Here is a 24,703-nt window from a genome sequence, read left to right as displayed (position 1 = left end):
GCCTCATTCCTTTTAGAAGAAAATGTTATTTAGAGACTACATTTTGAGTTCTGTAGGTGTTCATTCTACTGGTTTGGTCATTACTTCTAGACAAAATATATTTGCTTTTGACAGATGAAATGTATCATGAGTTCACACTGAGATTTCCAATGCAAAATTCAGATTGCAGAGTTGTTTTTAACTCTTGGTTCTTAATTTGCAGCTCTTTTCTCTTACAAAAAATTTTTTGATTTCTGAAGACATTAACATTGCTTTATTCTAAAATATAGTTTAAAAATAATAATGCCAATATTATTTTAATACTATAATTATTGCATACTGTTTAAGGTTTCCTGGTTTTTTTTTAATTAATATAAGCAGACCCATATATCTTCAAATCACTTCCTTTCTTAGATAAAAGGTATCATATTATGCATACTTTTCTGCATCTTACAGTTTTTGCTTCACGATATACCCTGGAGATCGCTCCGTGTATCTTCCTTGTTCCTTCTTAGAGCTGCGTAGTCGTCCGTTGTCTGGGTGTACCATAGTTTATTCACGCCACCCTCCACTGGTGGACATTTGGGCTGTTTACAATCTTCTTCTATTATCGTTTGCACTGTAGTGAATAGCCTTGTACGTATGTTATTTCATATTTTCACTGGTTTGTCTTTGTGATAGAATCCTAGAAAGTGAAATTGCTGACTCAAAGGGTAAGTGAATATGTAATCTTGCTATTTCTTGGTGGGTGGGAGTTGGGGCGCAAACAATAAAAACTTACTAATAGTAAAAATATAATATTCCAGGTAGCTATACATGCTTCGAATAAGATTTTAGGAGATTAAGGGGCAGGTGACAAAATCAACGGCTTAATGTCCTTGCAGGAGTAATCTGCCTTTTAAAACCCATATTTCACAAACAATACATGTAGGAATAGTTCTTGGCTCTGATTATATGTAGATAGATGTATGAATAAAATATGTGAATATAAGTTAATTTTATGGCTATAAATTTAAGTTCAACAGAATTATTTCTTGCTTTAACTTATTGTCTTATGGTTTACTCCATGGAAAACTTAGTAAAACAACTAATTTAACACTTCTCAAGCTAATGACTTCTGTTCTTTCATCTTTCTGCATAGAAGTTTTTTTTTTTTTTTCTTGCTTCTGTGGACCTCCTCTGCTTCTGAAACGTGGACATCAAACCTATATCATCCAGGTTCTTATAATGATCTGCTTAATGCGTACTACGAGAACCTGGATGATATAGGTTTGATGTCCACGTTTCAGAAGCAGAGGAGGTCCACAGAAGCAAGAAAAAAACAAACAAACTTCTATATAGAAAGATGAAAGAACAGGAGTCATTAGCTTGGGAAGTGTTAAACAGCTAACATTACTAGAAAAAGTCTCATAGGTTTGTGTTTGTTATTTATTATGCATGAAACTTTTTCTATTAACGTTAGCTATTTTTTTTGGCCAAAAAAAAGAAAAAATCTTTTTTTTTTTTTGGCCAACAACTACTTAAATAGTCTTTGCTGTAAAGGCTCCTAAGCATAAAGAGGAAATTAATTAAAAACACAAGGTTTTGTTTTTGTTTTTGAAGATATAAGAAAACAGACACCTCTGGTGGGCATGAAAATTAGTTTAACATTTTTGAAGGCAATTTGACAAGACATATGTATAGAAATTAAAAATGGGCATACTCCTTGATCCAGCAGATTTGCAACTCAGAATTTACAGAAATACTTGTGCAACGGTAGAAAGATGTTTATGGCAAAAACACTCATAGTAGGAAAAACTAGAAACAACCTGAATAACCATGAAAATGAACACAGTGTACCTGCATGTAACATGGAAAGACAGTGAAGGTAAATGTTAGGTGAAAAGCCGAGTTGGGGAAAACTACATGTATAATATGATCTGTTTTGGTAAAAACAAATCTAAATACCTGCATATGTATCTATACATTTTAAGGGGTCTCAGATAATAGACATCAAACTGTTAACTTTGCGGTTAGATATGGAGCACTTTCCTTTTCTATTTTTTATATTCTTAAATTTGGAGTTTGTATTACTTAAAGGTATTAAAAAACTGATACTTACCAGGGGTCTCCTGTGTGCCAAGCACAGATACCTTCATATAATTTATCCCCTTTAATCTTCACAATTGCTGTAAGCCTTTGAGTCTATCTGCGGTAAGTATTATTTTTATTTCAATGTTATAAATGAGAAAACTGTGCTTCAGAGATGCAATGACAAGTTTAAAATAATCTTCAATAGTAGCCACCTTTATCATGGTTTATATTCTCTCAGTCCTCATTGGAGAGAATACAAACTATGTCTAAAATGTCAGCTTCTCCAGGCAAAATATTTTGGCCTCTTTGAGTCCACTAGATAGAATTGTCAGTTACACATAAAAATTGGTTAGGAGATAATTATGAAGCATTTTACAGGAGTTTCAAACATATAATGGATTGTAGTCTTAAGAGTGTATCTTTATCTGGTTTGAATATATTCCTCTCAAAATGATAGACTCAAAGGTGGTTAGATGGTCTTATTTACAAAAAAACAGAAGCCTGTTTATTTCATATTTTACAGCCATGTGTTTAAAAATTCAAAAGAGATTGCCAGAAAAAAAAAAAAAACCCAGTGCTGTCGAGTGGATTCCCACTCATAGCAACCCTATAGGACAGAGTAGAACTGCCCCATAGAGTTTCCAAGGAATCCCTGGCGGATTTGAACTGAGGTCCCTTTGGTTAGAAGCTGTAGCACTTAACCACTACGCCACCGGGTTTCCAAAGATTATACTTAGATGAATGATAACATTTTGAGGAAAATTTAAAGAAACACTAACTTTTAGGTACAATTATATTATTTTTCTCTAATTTTCACCTTACTATGCTGCCTTACTGGGTGACTTTAACTTCCCCAACTTTTTTCTTGATTTGTTGCAGAAAGTCCATCAACATCAAGACTTTTGGTCTGTACTGCCAAGTGTTAAAATCATTGCAGCTTTTATTCTGTTAGAAACTTTTATAACAGTTTTGATTATCACAGGCAAATGTTGGTGCTTAGCTTTCTTATATATTATCTCCGTGGTTTTGCTCTGGAAATGCGTTACTCCCTCAGTGCAGCTAGGCTTCTGCGCTCTGCAATTGATTTCTTTACTAGTAACTCATATTCCACTTTTGACTTTTAAAGTCATTATGTCTCTTTTTTTAGAACTTAAATTTTAAATTAAAATACACTGTAAAAAATTATTCTGACAAATGTAGGCAGAAATCACGTAATGTCTTTCTAAGTCCTGTATGCCGTACTCCTTTGACTGTACCACAGTATTACAGCATTTTTCATATTAAGCTACATTGATATTTCATTCAGCTTGCCTGGAAGTTTAGCAATCCCTGTAGGTCTTTTCCTTCTTATTTCTAAGAAGTTTTCTGTGTCTGCACTTTTGTTGGTTGATTTTTATACCCAAGTATACCATCTTATACCTTGTTCCTACTGAATTCTGTTTTTATATGACCAACTAATCAAGAGTGTATAGAATTTCTGTGTGCTTCAAAATGTTGCTAACTTATCTAACTAAATACTATTTAAAGTTTTGATGTGCGTTGACGTTGTTTGTTGGTAATTTCATTTTTCCTTGTTTAGGTTCGTAATGTTCTTAACGACGCAGTGGATTTACTGGAATTCCGTGATAGAGTCATTAAAGCATCTTTGAACTATGCACACTTAGTTGTTTCTACGTCTCTTCAATGTTATGTGTTCTCGTAAGCATCTTGCATTTCTTAAAAGTACAGAGTTTGGTCTGTGATGAGGAATTTATTTGCCAGTTTTCATTTCAACATGGTTTGTTTTAAACTTTATCAAAGTCTCACCTATCCTGAATTTACCCCGAACTAGGAAGTGATGAAAAGTGGAGCTATAAGTGATGAACACAGATCTAATACAGATTATCCATCAAAGATTAATTAATAATCACTTTCCTTCTGAGATAGTGTTTACTCTCATTTTATCTACAGCTCTAAGGAATTCAGTATAATTTGATTTCACAACCCAAAGCAGATTAGGTGCAGCTAATAAGTGATGGGAAGGGAACCACCCATCTGCTGTGAGGGGTTAGCTCGAAGCCTGACAGTAGGCAGGAGTGGCTGAAAGATAGTCCGTAAGGACACAGGCTATAGTTAGGCTTCATATTATAGCCCAGAGTAATCACCTGTGTTCATACCGATGGCCCAGAGAGGTCCACAAACGATCAAAGAAATTATGTCAGTATACTCTGTGTTAGAAGGCAGGAGTGACTCGATACACTCAAGAAAGTTGCACCTAAAACTGTTTAAAGACATCCTTGATATTTTAAGTGAGTACTGATAAATGTTTAATAACTGGCTTTCTGGATGAAAACAAACCTGTTTTTTTTTTCAGTGTTTACTTGATTTTTTTATCTCAAGCTACCAGTGTGACGTCACTGAAAGTGGGCTTCGGAAGATATGTATGGTGGCAAACCATTGTATGGTATTTCTACCCTATAGGTTGGAGCCCTGGTGGTGCAGTGGTTAAGCACTCAGGCTGCTCACCAAAAGGTCGGCAGTTCAAATCCACCAGCAACTCCTTGGAAACCCGATGGGGCAGTTATACTCTGTTCTGTAGGGTCGCTGTGAGTCAGAATCGACTCCATGGCAAGTTTGTTTTGTTTATTTGTTTTTACCTGTAGATACAATAGATACAGTAGATACAGATACCCTCCAGTGCATCATAATAGGGGAATACAATAATTTGGGAGTGATGAGTTTTGAGTGTTATCTTTGTTTTGCATGTGATTTACTTAATGTAAGCTTGTATAATAAGCTTGTATAATTTAACTTTTAATAATGACCATATTTAACAGGTCGCAAAATTTCTGAAAATTTAATGATCAGCTTAGTAAGCTGGCTCCATCACATCACTGGGGCTAACTCTGTGATTATTCAGAAAACTCAAGTAATCACTATGACTCTTTTAAGAATTCTGAAAAGTTAAGCATTTTTTAAAAACTTTGTACCTTGTATTTTTAACATTATTTTTTATATAGTTATAGTTTAATCATTAAATATAAAATTGAGTATAGAGACTATATTATTTACCACTGTATACCCATACCTAGCACCATGCCCAACATGTAATAGGTCCTTAATAAATATTTTTGAATGAATAAATGAATTGAAAAACAAAGCCTAGTGTTGTCCCGGTAATTCCCAGTAATACAGAACAGAAAGGTGTCCAGTTTAACAACTACCACACCTGTCTGTTTAGAATCTACTCCTCATATGCTGCTAATCAGAAACTCAACCGGGGATAACGGCCAAGTCTGGAGCAGTGAGACAGGAAAAGCAAAGGAAAGAAGGCAAAGAAACAAGCACCTCAATTTTATGTGAAATTTTTTTCTTATGTGAAAGAGGAGGAACAGTGAGAATTTGGGATAAGCAAAGAAAGATACCAAGTTAAAGGGTTGAGGTATGGGGAAGGAATTATGGAGTGTGAGAAAATCTTATCACAGTCACTCAGTGCATATAGATATTTGAATAATTTGGGTAATGCTAGGGAAAATAGAGAAGATACCTTCATTTTAGGGCTTCTTTGCTTGAAGAAAGGTAGGGCTCTTAACTACCCTAAATGAAAGGTTTATTCTACTAATTACAGTGGTAAGGACATGTTTGAACCTGTAGGATCAGCATCGTTAGGTTATTTGTTGCTTTTTAAAAATATTTGCCACAAGTTTAGCGGCTGCTACTTAGATTTTTTTGTAGCCCTACCTTTCCCATATCAGTTACCATATGGCGAAGTACAAGATTGCTTTTTCTTCTTTTCTGATTTAACCTTGCTTCCCCTCTCTTGGAAACCCTGGTGGCATAGTGGTTAAGTGCTACGGCTGCTAACCAAAGGGTCCGCAGTTCGAATCCGCCAAGTGCTCCTTGAAAACTCTATGGGGCAGTTCTACTCTGTCCTATAGGGTCGCTATGAGTTGGAATTGACTCGACAGCACTGGGTTTGGTTTTTGGTTCCCCTCTCTTGTTGTCAAGATGTTCATTCATTAAGTTACAAATTATTTATTAAAGTGAAATACTAGGGAACAGCAGTGGAAATGGGGCAGTACTAAGACCTGTCATCACCAGAACAAATTAAACTAAGAAACCTACTAGTATTTTAGAAAGTAACTATCACTTATTGAGCATCCTTATGCTGTCCTTTATGTTCATGATTTAATTTACCCTTTATGTTGGGTATTCTTATTATTCCCATTTTGCAAGATAAGAAACTAAAGGACACAGAGAGTAATTAAGTAACCTGCCCTAGGTCAAATTACTTCATTACTAAAGGAAGAACCAGGATTTTAATCCAAGCTCTTGTTAATTGTTGCCTTTTGTGAATTGTTGCTGCTTGTTTGGTAATAAAAATAAAATTTTTAAAACAATAATTCCAGCAAATACTGGTTTATATGAAAAGAAGTTCCAGAAAAAGCAATACATAAGCATTCTACATTAAATTTTCATTTGATTTTTCAAATAATTATGTAGAAAATATTCTTGTTCTACTCAACGTTAGGACTAACGGAATTTATATTTTTTTCCATGCATGGGGAAAAAAAAGTAAACTCCCTAAGCCACAGTGTTGATTGTTGAATTATGTTTCAGCGTTATATGAATACACACACACACACACACACACACACACACAAACACCTCTTAGTTGTCAAATAGCTCAGATATTTTGTAAGGGGACATTTTAAAAAACTCACGTAATTACTATTTTTCTCATCAGCTCTCTTAATGGAGTGTAATTCTAATGACTGAAAAAACAAAACATGTTGGAATTTTTTTGGTATACAGAAGTACATATCTTTTTTTTTAAGCACATGTCTTTTTCATACCTGTGAAACTTAAACTTGCTAATTATTATTACTAATTTATTATTGCTTTGTTTTATGCATGCACGTACTTATTACAATGGGTATCAGACTCTGAATTAGCCAAAAGAGAGTTCTCACCAACTTGCTTCTCCCGTCCACCAACTGAACCTTACCATGAGATTTAATCTGATTTAAAGAATCACTTGTATGCAAGTACTTCAGAAAGCTTCAGAATTTATCCCCACTATTTATAACCCACTGCTGTTGAGCTGATTCCAACTCGTTGTGTCCCTATAGGTCGGGATAGAAATGCCCCATAGCTTTTCCAAGGTTGTAAATCTTTACAGAAGCAGACTGCCACATCTTCCTCCCCCTCAGGGTATATAGGCCTAATAAAAATTATTTTAATTACTCGGGAATGGATTTTTCGATTTGTAAATGTTCTCTCTACCCATTCCAATCTTTGAATCATATTTACCCTATAACAACAAAAGCAATTTTTTGTTTGTTTGTTTATCCATCCTTTTATTCAAGAAACATGGTCATAGCTTACATTTACATAGTATTTTAGAATTTACAAAATGCTTCACAAAAATCTTATGTCAGCCCAGCGATAACACTGGGAGACCTATAGAAAAATAATCATGTTCGTAATGTTACTTTTATTATAGCTTCTGCCTGTTGAGAAAATGCTATGTAACCGGCAGTTTGCCGGACAGTTTACATAAGTCATTATTATCCTCATTTTTGCAAATAAGGGAATTGATGCTTAAAGGTTAAGCTTGCTAAGATCGAACGGCCAGCAGGTGGTGAAACATTTCTAATCCAAATGTCTAGCCAAACCCCATCCCTTTTCACTATGTCACGCTGCTCCTGTTTTATGGATGAGAAGCAGATGACTTGGCCAAACTCAGCTAATACGTGGCAGAACTGGGGCTTACTCCTGTTGTTGTTTTTGTTAGGTGCCGTTGAGTCAGTTCTAGCTCATAGCGACCCCACGTACAACAGAACAAATCACTGCTCTGTCCTGAGCCATCCGCAGTTGTGGATGTTCGGTGTTCTCCGCCACCACCATAATTATGCTTATTCTTAGGCTTATTCTCAGGATTCCTCAATTCAGTATTGTGATACAAACCATAAACATTTATTGCATGCCTACTGTGTGCGAGGTACTGGGGACACGGAGCCTCTGCTTCCTACTTGGGGATATAGACCTGTAAGTGAATGATTATAGAGCAGTGTGCCTGTGATAGAAATGTACAAAGTTACTATAAAACTAAAAAGGTATTTGGTATTTAAAATGCTAACAGGCATCCATCTTATTTGTCTTTTAGTACGAAGAACTGGAACACACCACTTATATTTGATCTCAAAGAAGGAACTGTTAGTCTAATTCAGCAGGCAGAAAGGTAGTTTGTTTACTATGTTTGACTATTGGATTTGGGGTTAAAATATCTCAAATAGCAGTAAACCACTTTTTAAAACATGTCGTTTACAAAATGGTACATAGGCATTTGAAGTCAATCTGTTCCATGAAAACTGTGCCATCTATCAAGAACAGTGATACCCTCCTGAATTAGAGGTCAGACTTAGAAAACTACAACCCAATCATACTGGAATAAAGTATGAAAATACAATTGGCAATTATCTGAAATAGTCACCCATAAAACCTTTGCACTAAAGCCATGTACTGTGCTCCTCGTCCCCTTACTCACTACCTAGGCAGCTCTCGATAGTGTTTATTAGCCCACAGCCTTCTATAAATAGCCAGCCGGGAGAGGAATGGTGCTGGCGGGCTGTTAGAGGCCGGCGCTCGTCCGTGTAGCTGGGTGATGTGATAACTACTCTGATGCACCCACAGAGGCTCACGAGCTAAACAGTTGCTGAAGAGGAAGGCCATCGTATCGATGACCTTGAGTGACTGAGAAAGTGTTGTGCCAAGTTTTGTATCATCTATTTCATGAAACTGAAATATATGATTATATATTTAGTTTTATCATAAATTTTTAAAACAAAAAGACACTTTTGCCATTCAGAAGGTGAGATGTTACCTATCTAAAACACTGCATTTCTGAAGTTCCTTTTACTCTAACAGCTCCAAATAAATTTATTTATAAATTATACACAAATGTATTTATTGAATATGCTCTTAATAAAGGCATATGTCAATGGCATAAATGATTAGGTAAACATTTTTTACCAAGTGCCTGCGTCACTGGTCCTATATGTGTATTTAGAGATGTTTGTCCCCTGAAACAGGATTTTTACTCACAGTGAGGTTAAAAGTCATTTAGGAGAGAAAATGCTTTTAGTACTCAGGCAAAGAAAGAATACGTACTAATACGATGTGCCGCTTTGTCAAAATTAACAAATACTGTTTTCATGTACTCGTAGTCTCTCGTAAAGCCAAACGCTTCAGTTAAATAGCCAGTCACACCACTTGCTGCCGAGTCGGTTCCGGCTCACGGCAGTCCCAGGTGTGCCGGGGTAGAATTGTGTGCCACAGGGTTTTCAACGGCGGGTTTTTCAGAAGTGGGTCATCGGGCCTTTCTTCCAAGGCACCTCTTGGTGAACTCAAACCTCCAGCCTGTCACTGAGCAGCTGATCACATTGTTTGCACCACCCGTGGACTCAATTAAATAAGCTCTCCAATTAATGGGGCCCTGGTGGCTCAGTGGTTAAGAGCCCGGCTACTAACCAAAAGGCTGGCAGTTGGAATCCACCAGCCGCTTCTTGGAAACCCTGTGGGAAGTTCTACTCTGTCCAATAGGGCCGATAGGAGTCGTATTGACTCGAAAGCAACGAGTTTGGTTTGGTTTTGGTTTATCCAGTAAATACCTCAAGTATTAATTTAATTGAAGAGTATAATTTGGTATTCATTAGATATAACATTTCATTGGTATTGGTATTTCCTGAAGTATTAATCTAATTGAAGTATATAAGTTAGTATTCATTAGATATAACTTTTCATTGGTATTGGTATTTATTTATGTCTTGCTCATTTCCACAGCAAGAAAGAACAATTAGCAATTCCTGAAGCAAGAAATATTTCTGAATCAATTATACTAAGACCTTAAACATGAGATTTTTAAGAGAAGTAAGGTCTTGAGCGTCGAGGAAATAGGCAGTTCAGTGTAGCGGTAGCATGCGTGTAAATCAATACAATTTTCAAAGAGCAGTTTGACGATATTTATAAATATACCCTTTGATCCAGTAATTACAGTTCTAGAAGTTATACTAAGGAAATGAACAGAGTAGACATACAGAGATGTATATACATTCTATATGTTCTTTAAATTGTGAATAATTTTAAATAAGTATCCATCAGGAGTGAGTTAATATAGCTATGATATATCAATATTTTCTGTTGGCCACAGTTATCTCTATGGAGGCTGAGTTGCAAGGAGTCTTATTTTCTCCAAATTATTTGAATTTTGTAAACAATTTTTTCAAAGGAAAAAAACAGCAATAAAATATTTACATTTTGACTTAATGAAAAATTAACTACATGGAACCCTATGGCTTGATTATAGCTGTCAATACAGCAAGTGAACCTGAGTCTCTGCTGTAAAAAATGTGTGAGTTTTCAAACATGAGTACACTTTTACCGATAATCACCATATGATTTAAAAGTCAGAAGCAGCTTATTTTAATAAATGCTGTCACTGGTGTTAATTTTTGAATCATTTTGGTGGTTTTGGATTTTAGCTAGTATTTAATTATGGACTGTGTATCACTACTTTTTTTTCACTACTCCATGAAACAAGTATCACAAGGTGTTAAGATCACCAGATTGTAAATAGTAAGATTTTCAGGTTGCCTTTGTATAGAAATCCTTCTTCAGGAAGATAAATGAATTTCAGGTATAACATAAATTAAGTCACAGTTTTAATTTATAGTGTGGTGATTGTGGCCATTTTTATTTTCTTCCCCTACCTTCATAAAAAACCAGAAACTTGGAAAACAAACCAAAACAGCCAATATTGACTTTTAATTTTTTAATATTTTCATTCTTTATGTCTTTGTACTTATTATCTTAATTATAAGACTTAGATTTTTCCAGAGGATAAACTATTCTCTAACATGAAAATTATAAGATTGTTCAACTTCTATTTGAGAATTTATCTTTATTCTTTACTTTTTAGACATTTTCTTCTTGTAGACGGCGGTGGTATCTATTTATATTCTTATGAAGGGCGCTTTATTTCTTCTCCAAAATTTCCTGGAATGAGAACAGATATTCTGAATGCACAGACTGTGTCTCTCAGTGATGATACCATAGCAATAAAAGACAAAGCTGACGAAAAAAGTAAGTACTTTTATAATTTTCCATGTCAAACTTCCATGAAAATTGCTAACAATGTAAAATTTTTATAAATTAACTTTCATTTTCTTGTCTATTAATATGTTAACCTTATATGAAAGAATTATGAGCCTCCAGGTGACACAGTGGTTAAGAGCTCGACTGCTAACCGGAAGGTTGGCAGTTCAAATCCACCAGCCGCTCCTCAGAAACCTTATGGGGCAGTTCTACTCCATCCTGTAGAGTTGCTATGAGTTGAAATCGACTCGGCGGCAGCGGGTTTGGTTTTTTGTTTTTGTTTTTTTTTAGTTTGTTCTAAACATGAATTAAAGAACTTAAAGTTGTCATATTATGCCCTATTGATGGAAAAAATAGATACTGTCACAATACCAAAGCTCAGTGGTGAGGAGTAAATCTCTATATATTTCAGTAGCTGTTTGAATTCAGGATTGTGGGTCTTAAAAATGCATGATAGTTTTTGAATTTATTGATTTTCATATTCCTTTTTTCATTTGATAACATTGTAAATATTGTGCTTCATTGTACTGTATATTTTGCTTTATACTTCTATTTTAAATTAATATCTTAAGTTAATGAAGTAGAAGAGAGCTATGAATAATTTTAATTTTTTTCAAAATACAGAATACATTAGTATTTATAAATAATATAAGTATGTTGGGTGTTTTGGGATTTCATAGTGCCCTTTATTAAAGCATTGCTGTATCACTGTTCCACTTTAAAATTTTTGGTTCTTTCAGATGGTATCACCTCTTGTACTAGTAGGAAATATAACTCTCTTAAATACAGTTATCCCATGTCTTCATACCTTAGGCTTTCTCTGGAGAGAACATTTGGTAATTGTTTTATTTTTAATTGGCTCCTTTATGGCTAAGAAAAAGGAATAGAGAATAAAATAACATATTTAGTTAGTAGGCAGATTTAAGGTGGCTATGAAATTGCTAATAATAGTAATTTGGAAGACATTTTTGTCTTTAATAAACTTAAATTTAAAAATCTTATGATTACCATGAGTTTTCTGTATTTTTGTTATTTAATACCACATATTTTAGATAGGATTTTAAATAAAATATACCTGTTTCCAACTAAGTGCACCTTATGCTCTAGCTTTCTTTACTGTAGGTGATTATTTGAAATAAGCGTCTAGCTGTGTGGGAACGGCAGGTAGTGGTCAGTTGCGTGTGTTGAGAAGCAGCCGTTTCCGCTCCGTGCTCCTTAGCTGTTCTTTCTGCCAGTTTCTGTTACATGTTGACACTGAAGTGTAGGTCCAGCCACACATGTGTCAGGCCACTTACAGTTGTGGGAAGGTGTAGGTGAGTTCCTCTGTATCCCCCCAGCTTCTTGTAATATGTCAGCACACGTGTTAGCAAGAGGGCGGGAGGCTTTTATTAAAAAGAAACTTATTTGTATAGGTATGAAAATAACCGAGTTTAGCCATGCTGAAAGCACTTTTTTTTACATGGAAGCCAAAATATTCTAATTTTTTCTCTAAACTTAATGAAGAATTGTTACATTATTTTTCTTTTTCCTTTTCTCAACATACTTGGCAATCTTAGAACATTACTTGTTGTTACAACTTGATTTCCTTTGTGAATATAGCCAATGACCTCAAACAACCTTTTATGGTTGACTAAAAGCTAAAAATCAATGCAGTAAAAGTGTGATCCTCTGGAATTTAAATATCATGTTATATATATTTTAGCATTTTTATAATTTGTATAAATTATTAGATATTTATACATATATGTATATATATTCATGTATGTGTGTGTATATACATACACACATGCACAAACACATGTATATATAAAACCTGTTGCTGTCCAGTCGATTCTGACTCATAGCAACCCTATAGGACAGAGTAGAACCGCCCCATAGGGCTTCCAAGGAATGCCTGGTGGATTCAAACTGCCAGCCTTTTGGTTAGCAGCGGTAGCTCTTAACCACTGCGCCACCAAGACTATATGTATATATATTTCTCATGTGTCTGTCAGTTTGTCTGAAAGCACTTGCTGATGAAGATCAAAGACTACAGCCTTCAGTATAGATTACACCTCAACATAAAGAAAACAAAAATTCTCACAACTGCACCAATAAGCAACATCATGATAAATGGAGAAAATATTGACGTTGCAAGGATTTCATTTTACTTGGATCCACAATCAATGCCCATGGAAGCAACAGTCAAGAAATCACATGATGCATTGCATTGGACAAATATGCTGCAAAAGACCTCTTGAAAATGTTAATAAGCAAAGATGTCACTTTAAGGACTAGGGTGTGCTTGACCCAAACCATGGTGTTTTCAGTTGCCTCATATACATGCAAAAGCCAGGCAATAAATAAGGAAGACTGAAGAAGAACTGACGCCTTTGAATTATGGTGTTGGTGAAGAAAATTGAATATACTATGGACTGCCAGAAGAACGAACAAGTCTGTCTTGGAAGTACAGCCAGAGTATTCCTTGGAAGTGAGGACGGTAAGACTTGGTCTCACATACTTTGATCATTTTATCAGGAGGGACCAGTCCCTGGAGAAGGAAATCATGCTTAGTAGAGAGTCAGTGAAAAGGAGGAAGACCGTCAACAAGATGAACTGCAACAGTGGGCTGAAGCACACCAACAATTGTGAGGATGGCACAGGACTAGGCATTGTTTCTTTTTGTCGTATACAGGCTCACTGTGAGTTGGAAATGACTTGATGGCACCTAACAATGACAATATATGTATGTTTTTGTTTGTTTTTATGCTGAGTTTGCATTCCACTTCTATCTTTTCATTGTTTTAACCCTAGGAGGTATGTTCAGTTATATAAAATCACTCTATTTGGAGTGAATCTTGAGCTGAAATAATTTGGGAATTAGTTAAAGAGAACCACCAGAACACTCCAATAATCTTTATAAAAGAGGAAGCAACAGCTACCAACAGCATTGTGGGGTTTCAGACCAGGAGAAGCCTTTGGTAGAACACTAGCCAAGGGGAGGGGGGCAGAGGCAGCATTTTTTCCAGGCTCCTTCAGTGCAGCATCTTCGGTGACTTTCCTGCTCCAGAACATCATGGAAAGGTTGGGGTTGGAAACGGAGAACTTCGAATGGTCATTATTTACATAGTGGTTGGTATCATGAAAGTAGATGAAGTTGGGAGAAAATACGTATTGTGAAAAGGCGACCAAGAACAAAACTTTTGGGACAATAATGTGTTAAAGGGTCATCAGATAAGGAAGGACTAGCAAAGGAGAATGAGGATGGTCTGAGTGTCTACGTGTAGCCCGTATAAGAGTTTTGAGAAAGAGGATGATTGGGACCATCCAGTGCTACTTGGAGTGTTGAAACTAAAAGTGGACTCCTGGACTGAAAGCTAAAAATAGGCTCTTTCATGTGGCAACATGTGGTGACCCAAGCAAGAGCCTTTGCATCCGTGTAGTGACGTTGAACAGCAGCTTGTAACAGGCTGAAGAGTGGATTCCCCACTGCCCTGAAGTCGATTCTGACTCACAGCAACCCTGTAGGGCTCCCAAGGCTGTAAATCTCGACGGAAGCAGACTGCTGCATCTTTCTCCCACAGAGCCGCTGGTGGTTGCAAAGCGCTGACCTTTGGGTTAGCAGTCGATCGCTTTAACCACTGCGCCACCAGGGTGCCTTTGAAGAGTGGATAGGAGTTGTAAAAGCTGCAGTGACTGTTGTCTCTGGGAGTTTAGGATTAAGGAGAGGCAAGGAATTAATAGTGATAATTGGGAAGGATTTTTTTTTTTAATGAAGGTGACTTCCATGTGTTTGTATGTTGAGAAGAATGAACCAGAGAAGAAGGAGTTTTCAAGGATGCAGGAGAAAGTGATGCTAGCGCACAGTATGGCAACCTGGAGAAAGCTGGGCAGGTAGAAGGACAGCGCACAGGTAGAGGACAGGATGGGCTGCGGAGGGGTGGTACGGCCCCAAAACGCCCTTTTGCCTGAGATGGCAGTGTGCGAGTTGAGGATCAGGGATGTTATAAGTAAGTTTGAGGTAAATTGAGCTGCTACATCAAAAGTTAACAAAAGTTTTTATATACTAAAAATTTTCTCTTATATTTGTGTTAATCTCAATGAAAATTTCATGTCTGTTTGGTGACTTCCAGGCAAATGTTTTATCTGTCTTAAAATCAACTCTTGATTATCTATGGAAAATATTTTATCTTGAAATATCTGCCTCATTTTAATATTGGAGCAAATTCCCCAGCTACCAGTTAGGAAAGAAATCATTGGTAACAGTTCTCACAAAGAAAAATGGTTTAGAAGTAACGCTAAAAATAATGACAATCCAATTTAAAAAATAATTGTTTTACGGACTGCATTCTCACTTGCACGTATCCTTCTTCATAGGCTCACCCTAAAAACTAAGGGACTTGCTGGATGTCTTAGTTACCTAGTGCTGCTATAACAAAAACACCACAAGTAGGTGGCTTTAACACACGGAAGTTTGTTTTCTCACGGTTTAGGAGGCTGGAAGGCTGAATTCAGGATGCCAGCTCTGGGGGAAGGCCCTTATCTCTTTTCAGCTTCTCTTCCTTGGCTCCTTGCTGGTCTTCTCGTGGCATGGCGTCTCTCTTCTCCATCTCTGCTATTTGCTGCTTGTTTAATCTGCTCTTTTTTTTAATCATATATATTTTTTTGTATTTTAGGTGAAAGTTTACACAGCAAATTAGGTTCCCCTTTAGCAGCTTTTATATGGATTGTTCCATGTCAGCATTCTCATTATCTCCACTGTGTTTGTTCTGTTTCTATTGGTCTAGCTTTCCTTCTGCTCCTTGCCATCTCATCTTTGCTTTTGGTTAATTGTTGACCGTTTGGTCACATATACTTAATTGTTTAAGGGAGCACCTTACTCACAGATGATGTTGTTTATTTATAGGCTAATTTATTATTTGGCTGGAAGGTGACTTGCAGAAATGGCTTCAATTCCAAGTTCAAAGGGTATCTTAGGGCAATAGTCTTGAAGGTTTCTCTGGCCTCTCTCAGTCCAGTAGGCCTGGATTTTTTTAGGAATCTGAGTTTTGTTCTACACTTTTCTCCCATTCTATCTGAGACCTTCTATTGTGTCCCTGATAATCTGCTCTTTTATATTTCCAAAGAGATTGATTTAAAATACACCCTGCCCTAGTATTACGTCATTAACATAACAAAAAATACCCATTCCCCAATGGGATTATAATCACAGGTATAGGGGTAAAGTTTACAAAACGTATTTTGGGGGGATACAATTCAATCCAGAACACTGGAGATATGGAGAAGGCAGTTCTAGAGCCTTCCCCTGAGGGGTTCAGGGAAATGATTAGACTGAGAGCTAGCTGAGCCCCCAAGGCAAATATTTGTGACACATATAGATTCGTTAAGGGATTCCAAACCCTGGATCCATAGTTCTGAGGCAAGCTAAGCATTCTGGCATTTTAGAATTTTGAGTTGAAGACTCTAGAGGAAGGCCATCAATTTGTAATATAAACTATTGACTTACAAAGATTCTCAGTTGTTGGTGATATATTGACAGGAGTTGAAGAGCACAGAACACATTGCCTGGTAGGTAGTATGGTAAGCACTCAGCACGTGTGTGTGTGCGCGCACGTGTGTGTGCATAACATGACTGTCTTTGATGTTATATCCATCTAATACAGAGTTGTCAGAATTATAGATCACACCCAGATTTGGAGTTGCCATCATTGAGCCTATGGAACACTGACAACAGACTGCTAATAACAGTTTAAATTAGGGAATGTATTGTTTTAAGAAGTGTTCAGTACCATTGTTTTCATATGCAGTGTGGCTCCGTGGATAAACATGAATTTGATGAATCTTGCTCTTAGGTGTTGAAAGATACTCTGTGATCCAGGGAGTTAAATAATTGCTTATGAAGACTCTGATAATTTCATTAAAATTTGCCAATAAAAAAATTTAATATAACTCGTTAATTAATGTTCTACTTTTTTTTTTCCAAGTAATCTTCCTGTTTGAGGCATCAACTGGAAAACCATTAGGTGATGGAAAGCTTCTTTCTCATAAGGTAATGGACATTAGATCTTTCTATTATAAATAACTCATTATTTATTTACCTCTTTTTAAAATTAATATTTTCATTTTAAGGGAGAAAACGTAGAAATTAGTTTTATATTTAAAATCAACGTGCATTCTACATGGAGTATTTTATCTAAATATATTGCAGTTAAAGACTAAGCACTGGGTGACGTCTGTAAGGAGCTGTGTATGCAAGTTAATTGAACAGGTGGAGCTGATATGTATGCCTGGTGTCCAGGCTGTTGACTGCTTTTAAATAAAAGGTTCTATATTAAACTGCTAGCACCTGTCAGAAAATAAAAATGTGTTTAATTTCTAAACATCTTGTATTTTTTAGATGACTGGTCCTAAGCCAGCATTTTCTTTAGGTTTTAAAATTGTTGTTAAACTGAAAATGTTTCCTTTTTTTTTTTTTTTTTCCTGTAGAAGTACAAAAAGACTCTGAATTGGAAATTGTTTGTTGGTTTCTGATTTTTAGCCTTAAACTAAGGAACACATTCTATTTAGTTATCTTTCAAATAAGTGATATATTATAATTGAAAGATGCTTTTAATGTTATTGTTTAATGCTTCTAGCCAAGTGTCACTCTAAATTGTATTTTTCTTTTTCTAATTATTAAATTGTTTTAAATTCGAATAATAAATACATTCATATGGTTCAGAAATCCAAAAGCATAAAAAAGTATACAGTGAAAAAAATCTCTACTATACCTCTTTCTGGTCAATACAATTCCTCTCCATTGAATAAACCACCTCTGTCATTAATTTCTTGTGTACACTTCCAGAGATTTTTAGTGCATATATAAACAAAACTGATACATAGTCTTTTTTCCTCTTTTACACAATACAACATAAAGTTCTACCTTGCTTTTTTTTTTTTTTTTAATATGACAATCTGTTCTGGAGATTTTTCCATGTCAATACATGAAGTGCTTCCCTAGGGCCCCCCACCTGCACCCCAAATGTGTAATATGACATTGCATGGATAGATCAGAATTGTCCCCAGCTGATGGACATTTATGTGGTTTCTAGTCTTTTGCTATCACAATATTGCTGAGATGAATAACCTTGTTGTTTATCTTCTTACACACGTGCTAGTATGTCTGTAGCGTAAATTCTTGAAACGTTGCTGGGTCAGAGGATATAAGCATTTAATAATTTCAATAAATACTGTCAGATTACCTTCCGAAGAGATTGTATCCATTTATATTCCCAGTAGTAACAGAGGATATGCTTGTTTTCTTACAACCTCTCCATTATAATAATTTAAAACCAAGATTATATAAGCCAAATTTTTCAGTAGGATTGAGCATATAAAAAGGGAGTAAATTATTCAGTTTTTCAAGGTATAATCATTATTTTGGTTAGTGGGATTGAAATGGATTATTTAATAAGATTTAATCAACTTTTTTTGATTCTAAAATTTTATACATAAATTGTTTTGTAATGTTAGTTGCAATCCCTGCAATGTGTCAGCTTTCACCCCTTTCCCCATTCCACCTGGGTTCTCAGTATCCATTCGTGCAGTTTTCCTCTCCCTTCCTGCCTTCTTGTCTTTGCTTTTGGGCAGATGTTGCCCATTTGGTCTCCTATACTTGATTGCACAAAGAAGCACATTCTCATCTGTGTTACTGTTTGTTTTGTAGACTTCGGGACTGGCCTCTTCAGTTCTGAGTTAGCAAGGTGTCTGGGGGCCGTAGTCTCAGGGGGTTCCTCCAATCACTGTCAGACCAGTAAGTCTGATCAGTTTTTGTGAATTTGAATTTTATTTTATATTTTTCTCCTGCTCTGCCCGGGGCCCTCTATTATGATCCTTGTCCGAGTGGTCAGTGGTGGTAGCCAGGAACCACCTAGTCGTTCTGGGCTCAGGCTGCTAGAGGCTGTGGTTCATGTGATTCATTCGTCCTTTGGGCTAATATGTTCCTCGTGTCTTTGGTTTTCTTCTCCTTTTGTCCGAATGTGCTGGGACCAATCGTGTATCTAAGATGGCAGCCTGCAAGCTTTTAGGACTCTAGACGCTGCTCACCAGAGTAGGATGTAGAACATTTTCTTTATGAACTATATTAGGCCGATTGATCTAGATATTCCCTGAGACCGTGATCCCCAACGATCAGCCCCAGTAACACAGTCCCTCAATGTGTTTGGATGAGTCTAGGAAGCTTCTATGACTTTGCCTTGGTCAAGCTGTGCTGACTTCTCCTATAATGTATGTTGTCTTTCTCTTCACCAAAGTTAACACTTGTCTACTATCTGTTTAGCGATTTCCCCGCACCACCCCTCCCTTCCCTCGTAACCATCAAAGATTGTTTTCTTTTTCTGTGTATAAACCTTTCCTTGAGTTTTTATAATAGTGGTCTCATATAATACTTGTCCTTTTGTGATTGACTTATTTCACTCAGCATAATGGCCTCCATATTCATCCACGTCATGAGCTGCTTCAGGGATTCATCATCATCCTTTACCCGGGTAGTATTCCATTGTGTGTATGTGCCATAATCTGTTTATCCATTCATCTGTTGATGGCACTGAGGTTGTTTCCATCTCTTTGCTGTTGTGAACAATGCTGCAGTGAATATGGATGTGCATATGTGTGTTCGTGTTACAGCTCTTATTTCTTTAGGATATATTCCTAGGAGTAGGACTTCTAGCTTTTGAAGGAGATGACATACTGTTTTTCATAGTGGTTGTACCATTTTACATTCCCACCAGCAGTGCATGAGAGTTTCATTCTCCTGAACCTCTCTAATATTTGTTATTTTGTGTTTTTTTCTTAGTGCCAGTAATGTTGGAGTGAGATGGTATCTTATTGTAGTTTTGTTGCATTTCTCTAATGGCTAATGGGAAACCGTGGTGTCGTAGTGGTTAAGTGCTACGACTGCTAACCAAGGGGTCGGCAGTTCGAATCCACAAGGCGCTCCTTGGAAACTCTATGGGGCAGTTCTACTCTGTCCTATAGGGTCGCTATGAGTTGGAATGAACTCGACGGCACTGGGTTTGGTTTTTTTTAATGGCTAGTGGCTGCGAGCATTTCCTCATGTGTCTGTTAGCTGCCTGAAGGTCTTCTTTGGTGAAGTGTCTGTTCATATCCTTTGCTCGTTTTTTTTTTTTTTTTTAAATCAGCATTTGTTTTAATGTAATAACTTTTTCTGGAACACTTTTCCTGACATTGCAAGAATGGAGGTGACTTCTTCCCCCCTCACACTTCTCTCAATTACACTTAATACATTTTTTGCTTGTCTATAATAATAAAGATTTTTCAATTTGACATTTTATAGACTAGAATCTTGGTTCAGTAGAGAACCTCAAAAATCACTGGATGTAACTTTTTAGTTTTATCTATGAAGAAGTTAAGATCTTTCCAAATGAATGACAGAGCCAAAGCTAACACTTAAGTTGTCTTTTATTAAATGATACTAATTACTGTAGGGCAAGGAAAAGATTCTGATGGACACAAGGCTGCATCCATCTGTCACTGCAAAGAGTGACCTGGGAGGAATAGAACAGCAGTGCAGATGGCAGGACCGGGCAAGAGGAAAATGGGAGAGTCCTGCTGGATGAAGGGGGAACGAGGAGGGAACCCTCCCTCACTGTGTACATGTTGTTTTTGTTGTGTGCCGTCGAGTCGATTCCGACTCATAGCAACCCTATAGGACAGGGTAGAACTGCCCCACAGGGTTTCCAAGGAGCGGCTCGTGGATATGAACTGCCAGCTTTTTGGTAAGCAGCCTGAGCTCTTAGCCACTTTGCCGCCAGGGTTCCACTGTGTACGTAGGCATTATCACTACTGTCTGTTTTTGATTTGGAATTTCTTAGATAGGCGAACCCTATCCACTTAATGGTGTTTGTTTAAAAAATATACTGGGTACTTTTGACAGTGATGGTAAACAATTCTTTATTGTAAAGATCAGTCTCTCTGAAAGGTTTCTATTTTGAAAATACCCAGAGTTGTATCTAATACATAGCTTAATGTACATGAAATAAAATTTGTTTCTTTCTCAAAGTACAAATTATTGTATACCCGGAGCAGAGCAGAGCAGATTTAAAAAAAAAAAAAAAGTATTCTGCATCCGTACACGCCTTATACTGACCATTCAACTGATGCATCAGCTTTTGTTTTTTTGAAGGTGTTATTTTTAGCACACTTCGGTGACAATAGCTTGGTGATGTGATCATGGTCCTTGTTGAAGTCACAGTTCCTAGCACAGTCCTCGCACAGTAGGCAGCAGATGAACCTCGTGGACTGAACTGAAATGCACCCATAGTTACATACTCAGGTTGTAAGGAGTTCATCTCGCCAGCTGGTAAAGTGGCGCAATGGATGAACGCAGCACGCCAGAAATGCTTGTTACGGTGGGAAGAGCACTGGCCTTGCGGTTAGAAGTCTGGGTTTGACGCTCTCAATATGCTGGTTACCAGCTTTTTCTCACCCCAATCACTGGGGTAAGTGTAATAAAACCTACATCACAGGGCTGTTCCCTAGTTTCACAGGAAATGAATATGAAAGAACCTGTAAAATTTAAGTCTCTAGAAGCTTAGATATTTCCACATATTCCTATAAGTATATTCTTAAAGAATCTTTAAAATAGAGGTGTTAGGCAACCTACTTAGAGTACATTTTGGTTTGAGGAACTTATTAATCAAAGCAGACATTTCAGGGGATTCACAGACCTGTGTCATCCTTTCACCCTATTCCCTAAAGGTAGAACAGGAGGGCAGGTGGGAGTGTTTCTCAGTTTACAGAGTTTCAAAATATATATTATTTTATTCTATTTTAAAGGGACATTTTCTCCTTGTATTTCAGGCAAAGTTACTACACTTTATTACTGCTTTTAAACTCTTGGCATATTAATAGTTTGAAATTATTTAACAGGACATTTATCATTTTAAGTAGGGGAGTGAAATTTAATCGATCATTTAAAAAAGAAATGTTCTAATAGTTAAAAAATAATAATAATTTTTTTTTAATAGTTACATAATTGAAATGAACTGGTGTCAAGCACTGAAGCTCATCCAGTATTTTTCTTTTTTTAATTTTAGAATGAAATCTTGGAAATTGCTCTGGATCAAAAAGGACTTACCAATGATAGAAAAATTGCTTTCATTGATAAAAATAGAGATCTCTATATTACCTCAGTTAAACGATTTGGGAAGGAGGAACAAATTATCAAACTTGGTAAAAACATGCTTAATATGTTTTAAATTTTAACTTCTGTTTTCTTTGATCTTCTCTGTATTTCACAAATTAGATTAAATAGTTTGCTTGCTTGAATGACTCTGAGTAATGTTTTGTTCTCATAAAATCTCTTAGCTACTTGACTCCATTTTAATAGCAAGTCTTTAGCTGCTGCAGCTAAATTGGCATTAAAATAAGACTTATAAATTAAACATATAATGGCCCTAGGAGGTACACTCAAATGTTTTCTAAATTCTTACATGAATCTTTACATATGTTCTCACCATGTGCAATCAGAAAATAGAGTCTTACCTACCAGAAATTAGATGAGGCCTTCTATGCCAGCTGAATTAAAAAAATATATTTTTAATGCTTATAATTGGAACTAAAAGGGTATTAACATTGTTTTTAAATTAAGGAACAATGGTGCACACATTGGCATGGAGTGATACCTGCAATATCCTTTGTGGACTTCAGGATACTCGGCTTACGGTGTGGTACTACCCCAATACAGTTTATGTGGACAGAGACATTTTGCCCAAAACATTATATGAGAGAGATGCAAGGTAACGTTAACTGCGTAGAACTCTATTTACTGTAGTAAATAAAGCCTCTAATAAGAGTATTTATAAACCTAAATAGTGTCGCGTTTTCACCTCTCATTTTGGTTGTGCAAAGTGCTTTTCACTTTAATTAGGTTCAACTAAAGGAATTGTTCAGCCAAGGCCAGCTTCGTGAGGTTTACGTGATAGAATTAGTTTAAAGTAATGAACAACCCAAACTGTTTGTCCTTTATATGATGTAATTTTCAAGTTTAATGTTGTTCAGTAATAACTCAGAGGTAGTTTTTTCAGTGTGGTTTGATTTTAATATAGGCACTCTTAAGATTTTTCAGTGATAAACGACCTTGTGACAATGAGCCAATTCTTCCCTCTGTCCCAGAGTGTCGTTCATACTGAGACTTTCAGGAGCATGTGCATCTCTAGAATTGATTTGTTTTTTAAAGTTGGTGTTAGCAATAGAAAAAAAAAGGCTACTGAAAAGTTTGTCTTTTTTTTTTTTAATTTTCTAAGTGCTTCAGAAAATCAAATGCATTTATATTACTGAATTCTCTAAAAAATAACAACAAAGTCTTTTACTTTTTTTTTTAATTGTGCTTTAGGTGAAAGTTTACAGCTCAAGTTAGTTTCTCATACAAAAATTTATACACACATTGTTATGTGACGCTAGTTGCAATCCCTACCATGTGACAGCACATTCCCTGTTTCCACCCCAGGTTTCCCGTGTCCATTCAGCCAGCTCCTGTCCCTTTCTGCCTTCTCATCCTGCCTCCAGACAGGAGCTGCCCATTTAGTCTCATGTATCTACTTGAACTAAGAAGCACACTCTTCACGAGTATTATGTTTTATAGTCCAGTCTAGTCTTTGTCTGAAGAGTTGGCTTCAGGAATGGCTTTAGTTCTGGGTCCTCAGAAAGTCCAGGGGCTGTGTCGTCAAGGGCTCCTCTAGTCTCAGGCAGACCATTAAGTCTGGTCTTCTTACGTGAATTTGAGTTCTGCACCACGCTTGTCTCCTGCTCCGTCAGGGACTCTGCTGTGTTCCCTGTCAGGACAGTCATTGGTGGTAGCTGGGCACCACCTAGTTCTTCTGGTCTCAGGCTGATGGAGTCTCCAGTTTACGTGGCCCTTTCTGTCTCTTGGGCTAATATTTTCCTGTGTCTTTGGTGTTTTCTTCATTCTCCGTTGCTCCAGGTGAGTTGGGACCAATTGATGGATCTTAGATGGCCGCTTGCCAGCTTTTAAGATAACCCAACACCACTCACCAAAGTGGGATGCAGAACATTTTCTTAATAAACTTTTTATGCCAATTGACGTAGATGTCCCCTGAAACTGTGGTCCCCAGACCCAGCCCCTGCTACTCTGTCCTTCAAAGTGTTGCTTGTGTTTAGTAAACTTTCTTAGCTTTTAGTTTAGTCCAGTTGTGCTGGGAAGTCTCTTACGTTTGACAAAATAGGAATAAAAAGGATTCTCCACTCTAAACCTTAGGTTAGCTTTCAAGCCTGTTTTGAGTTCACTTTTAATATTCAAATTCACAACCTTAGCAAAACCAGACAGGCACTAAAATAAAACAGCTTATTTTAAAAAGTAATTAAACTAGTGGACAGATGTTCATCTCTTTATTTAAATTTCACCATTTTTTATATGAGAAAATAATCTTGGAATTCAGCTTAATTTTTATTGGTTTATACTTTTATACATTTAAAAGTTAAGATGCTAAGTGATTTAATCATTTAAAGTTATTTACCT

At 36.5% G+C, this 24,703-nt stretch overlaps 1 protein-coding gene across 5 annotated transcripts in view; it reads left to right on the top strand.

Annotated features, from left to right (window-relative positions):
- Window positions 1-24,703, top strand: part of IFT80 (intraflagellar transport 80) — a 154,696-nt gene that overhangs the window by 97,614 nt on the left and 32,379 nt on the right. For all 5 annotated transcript variants that reach the window (XM_064275663.1, XM_064275664.1, XM_064275662.1 and 2 more), the window contains 6 exons: window positions 3,632-3,750; window positions 8,201-8,275; window positions 11,012-11,175; window positions 17,151-17,215; window positions 22,263-22,398; window positions 22,817-22,964. In XM_064275663.1, the coding sequence (XP_064131733.1) occupies window positions 3,632-3,750; window positions 8,201-8,275; window positions 11,012-11,175; window positions 17,151-17,215; window positions 22,263-22,398; window positions 22,817-22,964 (707 nt within the window). The remainder of the gene's footprint in view (window positions 1-3,631; window positions 3,751-8,200; window positions 8,276-11,011; window positions 11,176-17,150; window positions 17,216-22,262; window positions 22,399-22,816; window positions 22,965-24,703) is intronic.

Source organism: Loxodonta africana, chromosome 23 (genome assembly GCF_030014295.1).
Source record: "Loxodonta africana isolate mLoxAfr1 chromosome 23, mLoxAfr1.hap2, whole genome shotgun sequence".
NCBI lineage: Eukaryota > Metazoa > Chordata > Mammalia > Proboscidea > Elephantidae > Loxodonta > Loxodonta africana.
This window is presented reverse-complemented; position numbering and strand designations above follow the sequence as displayed.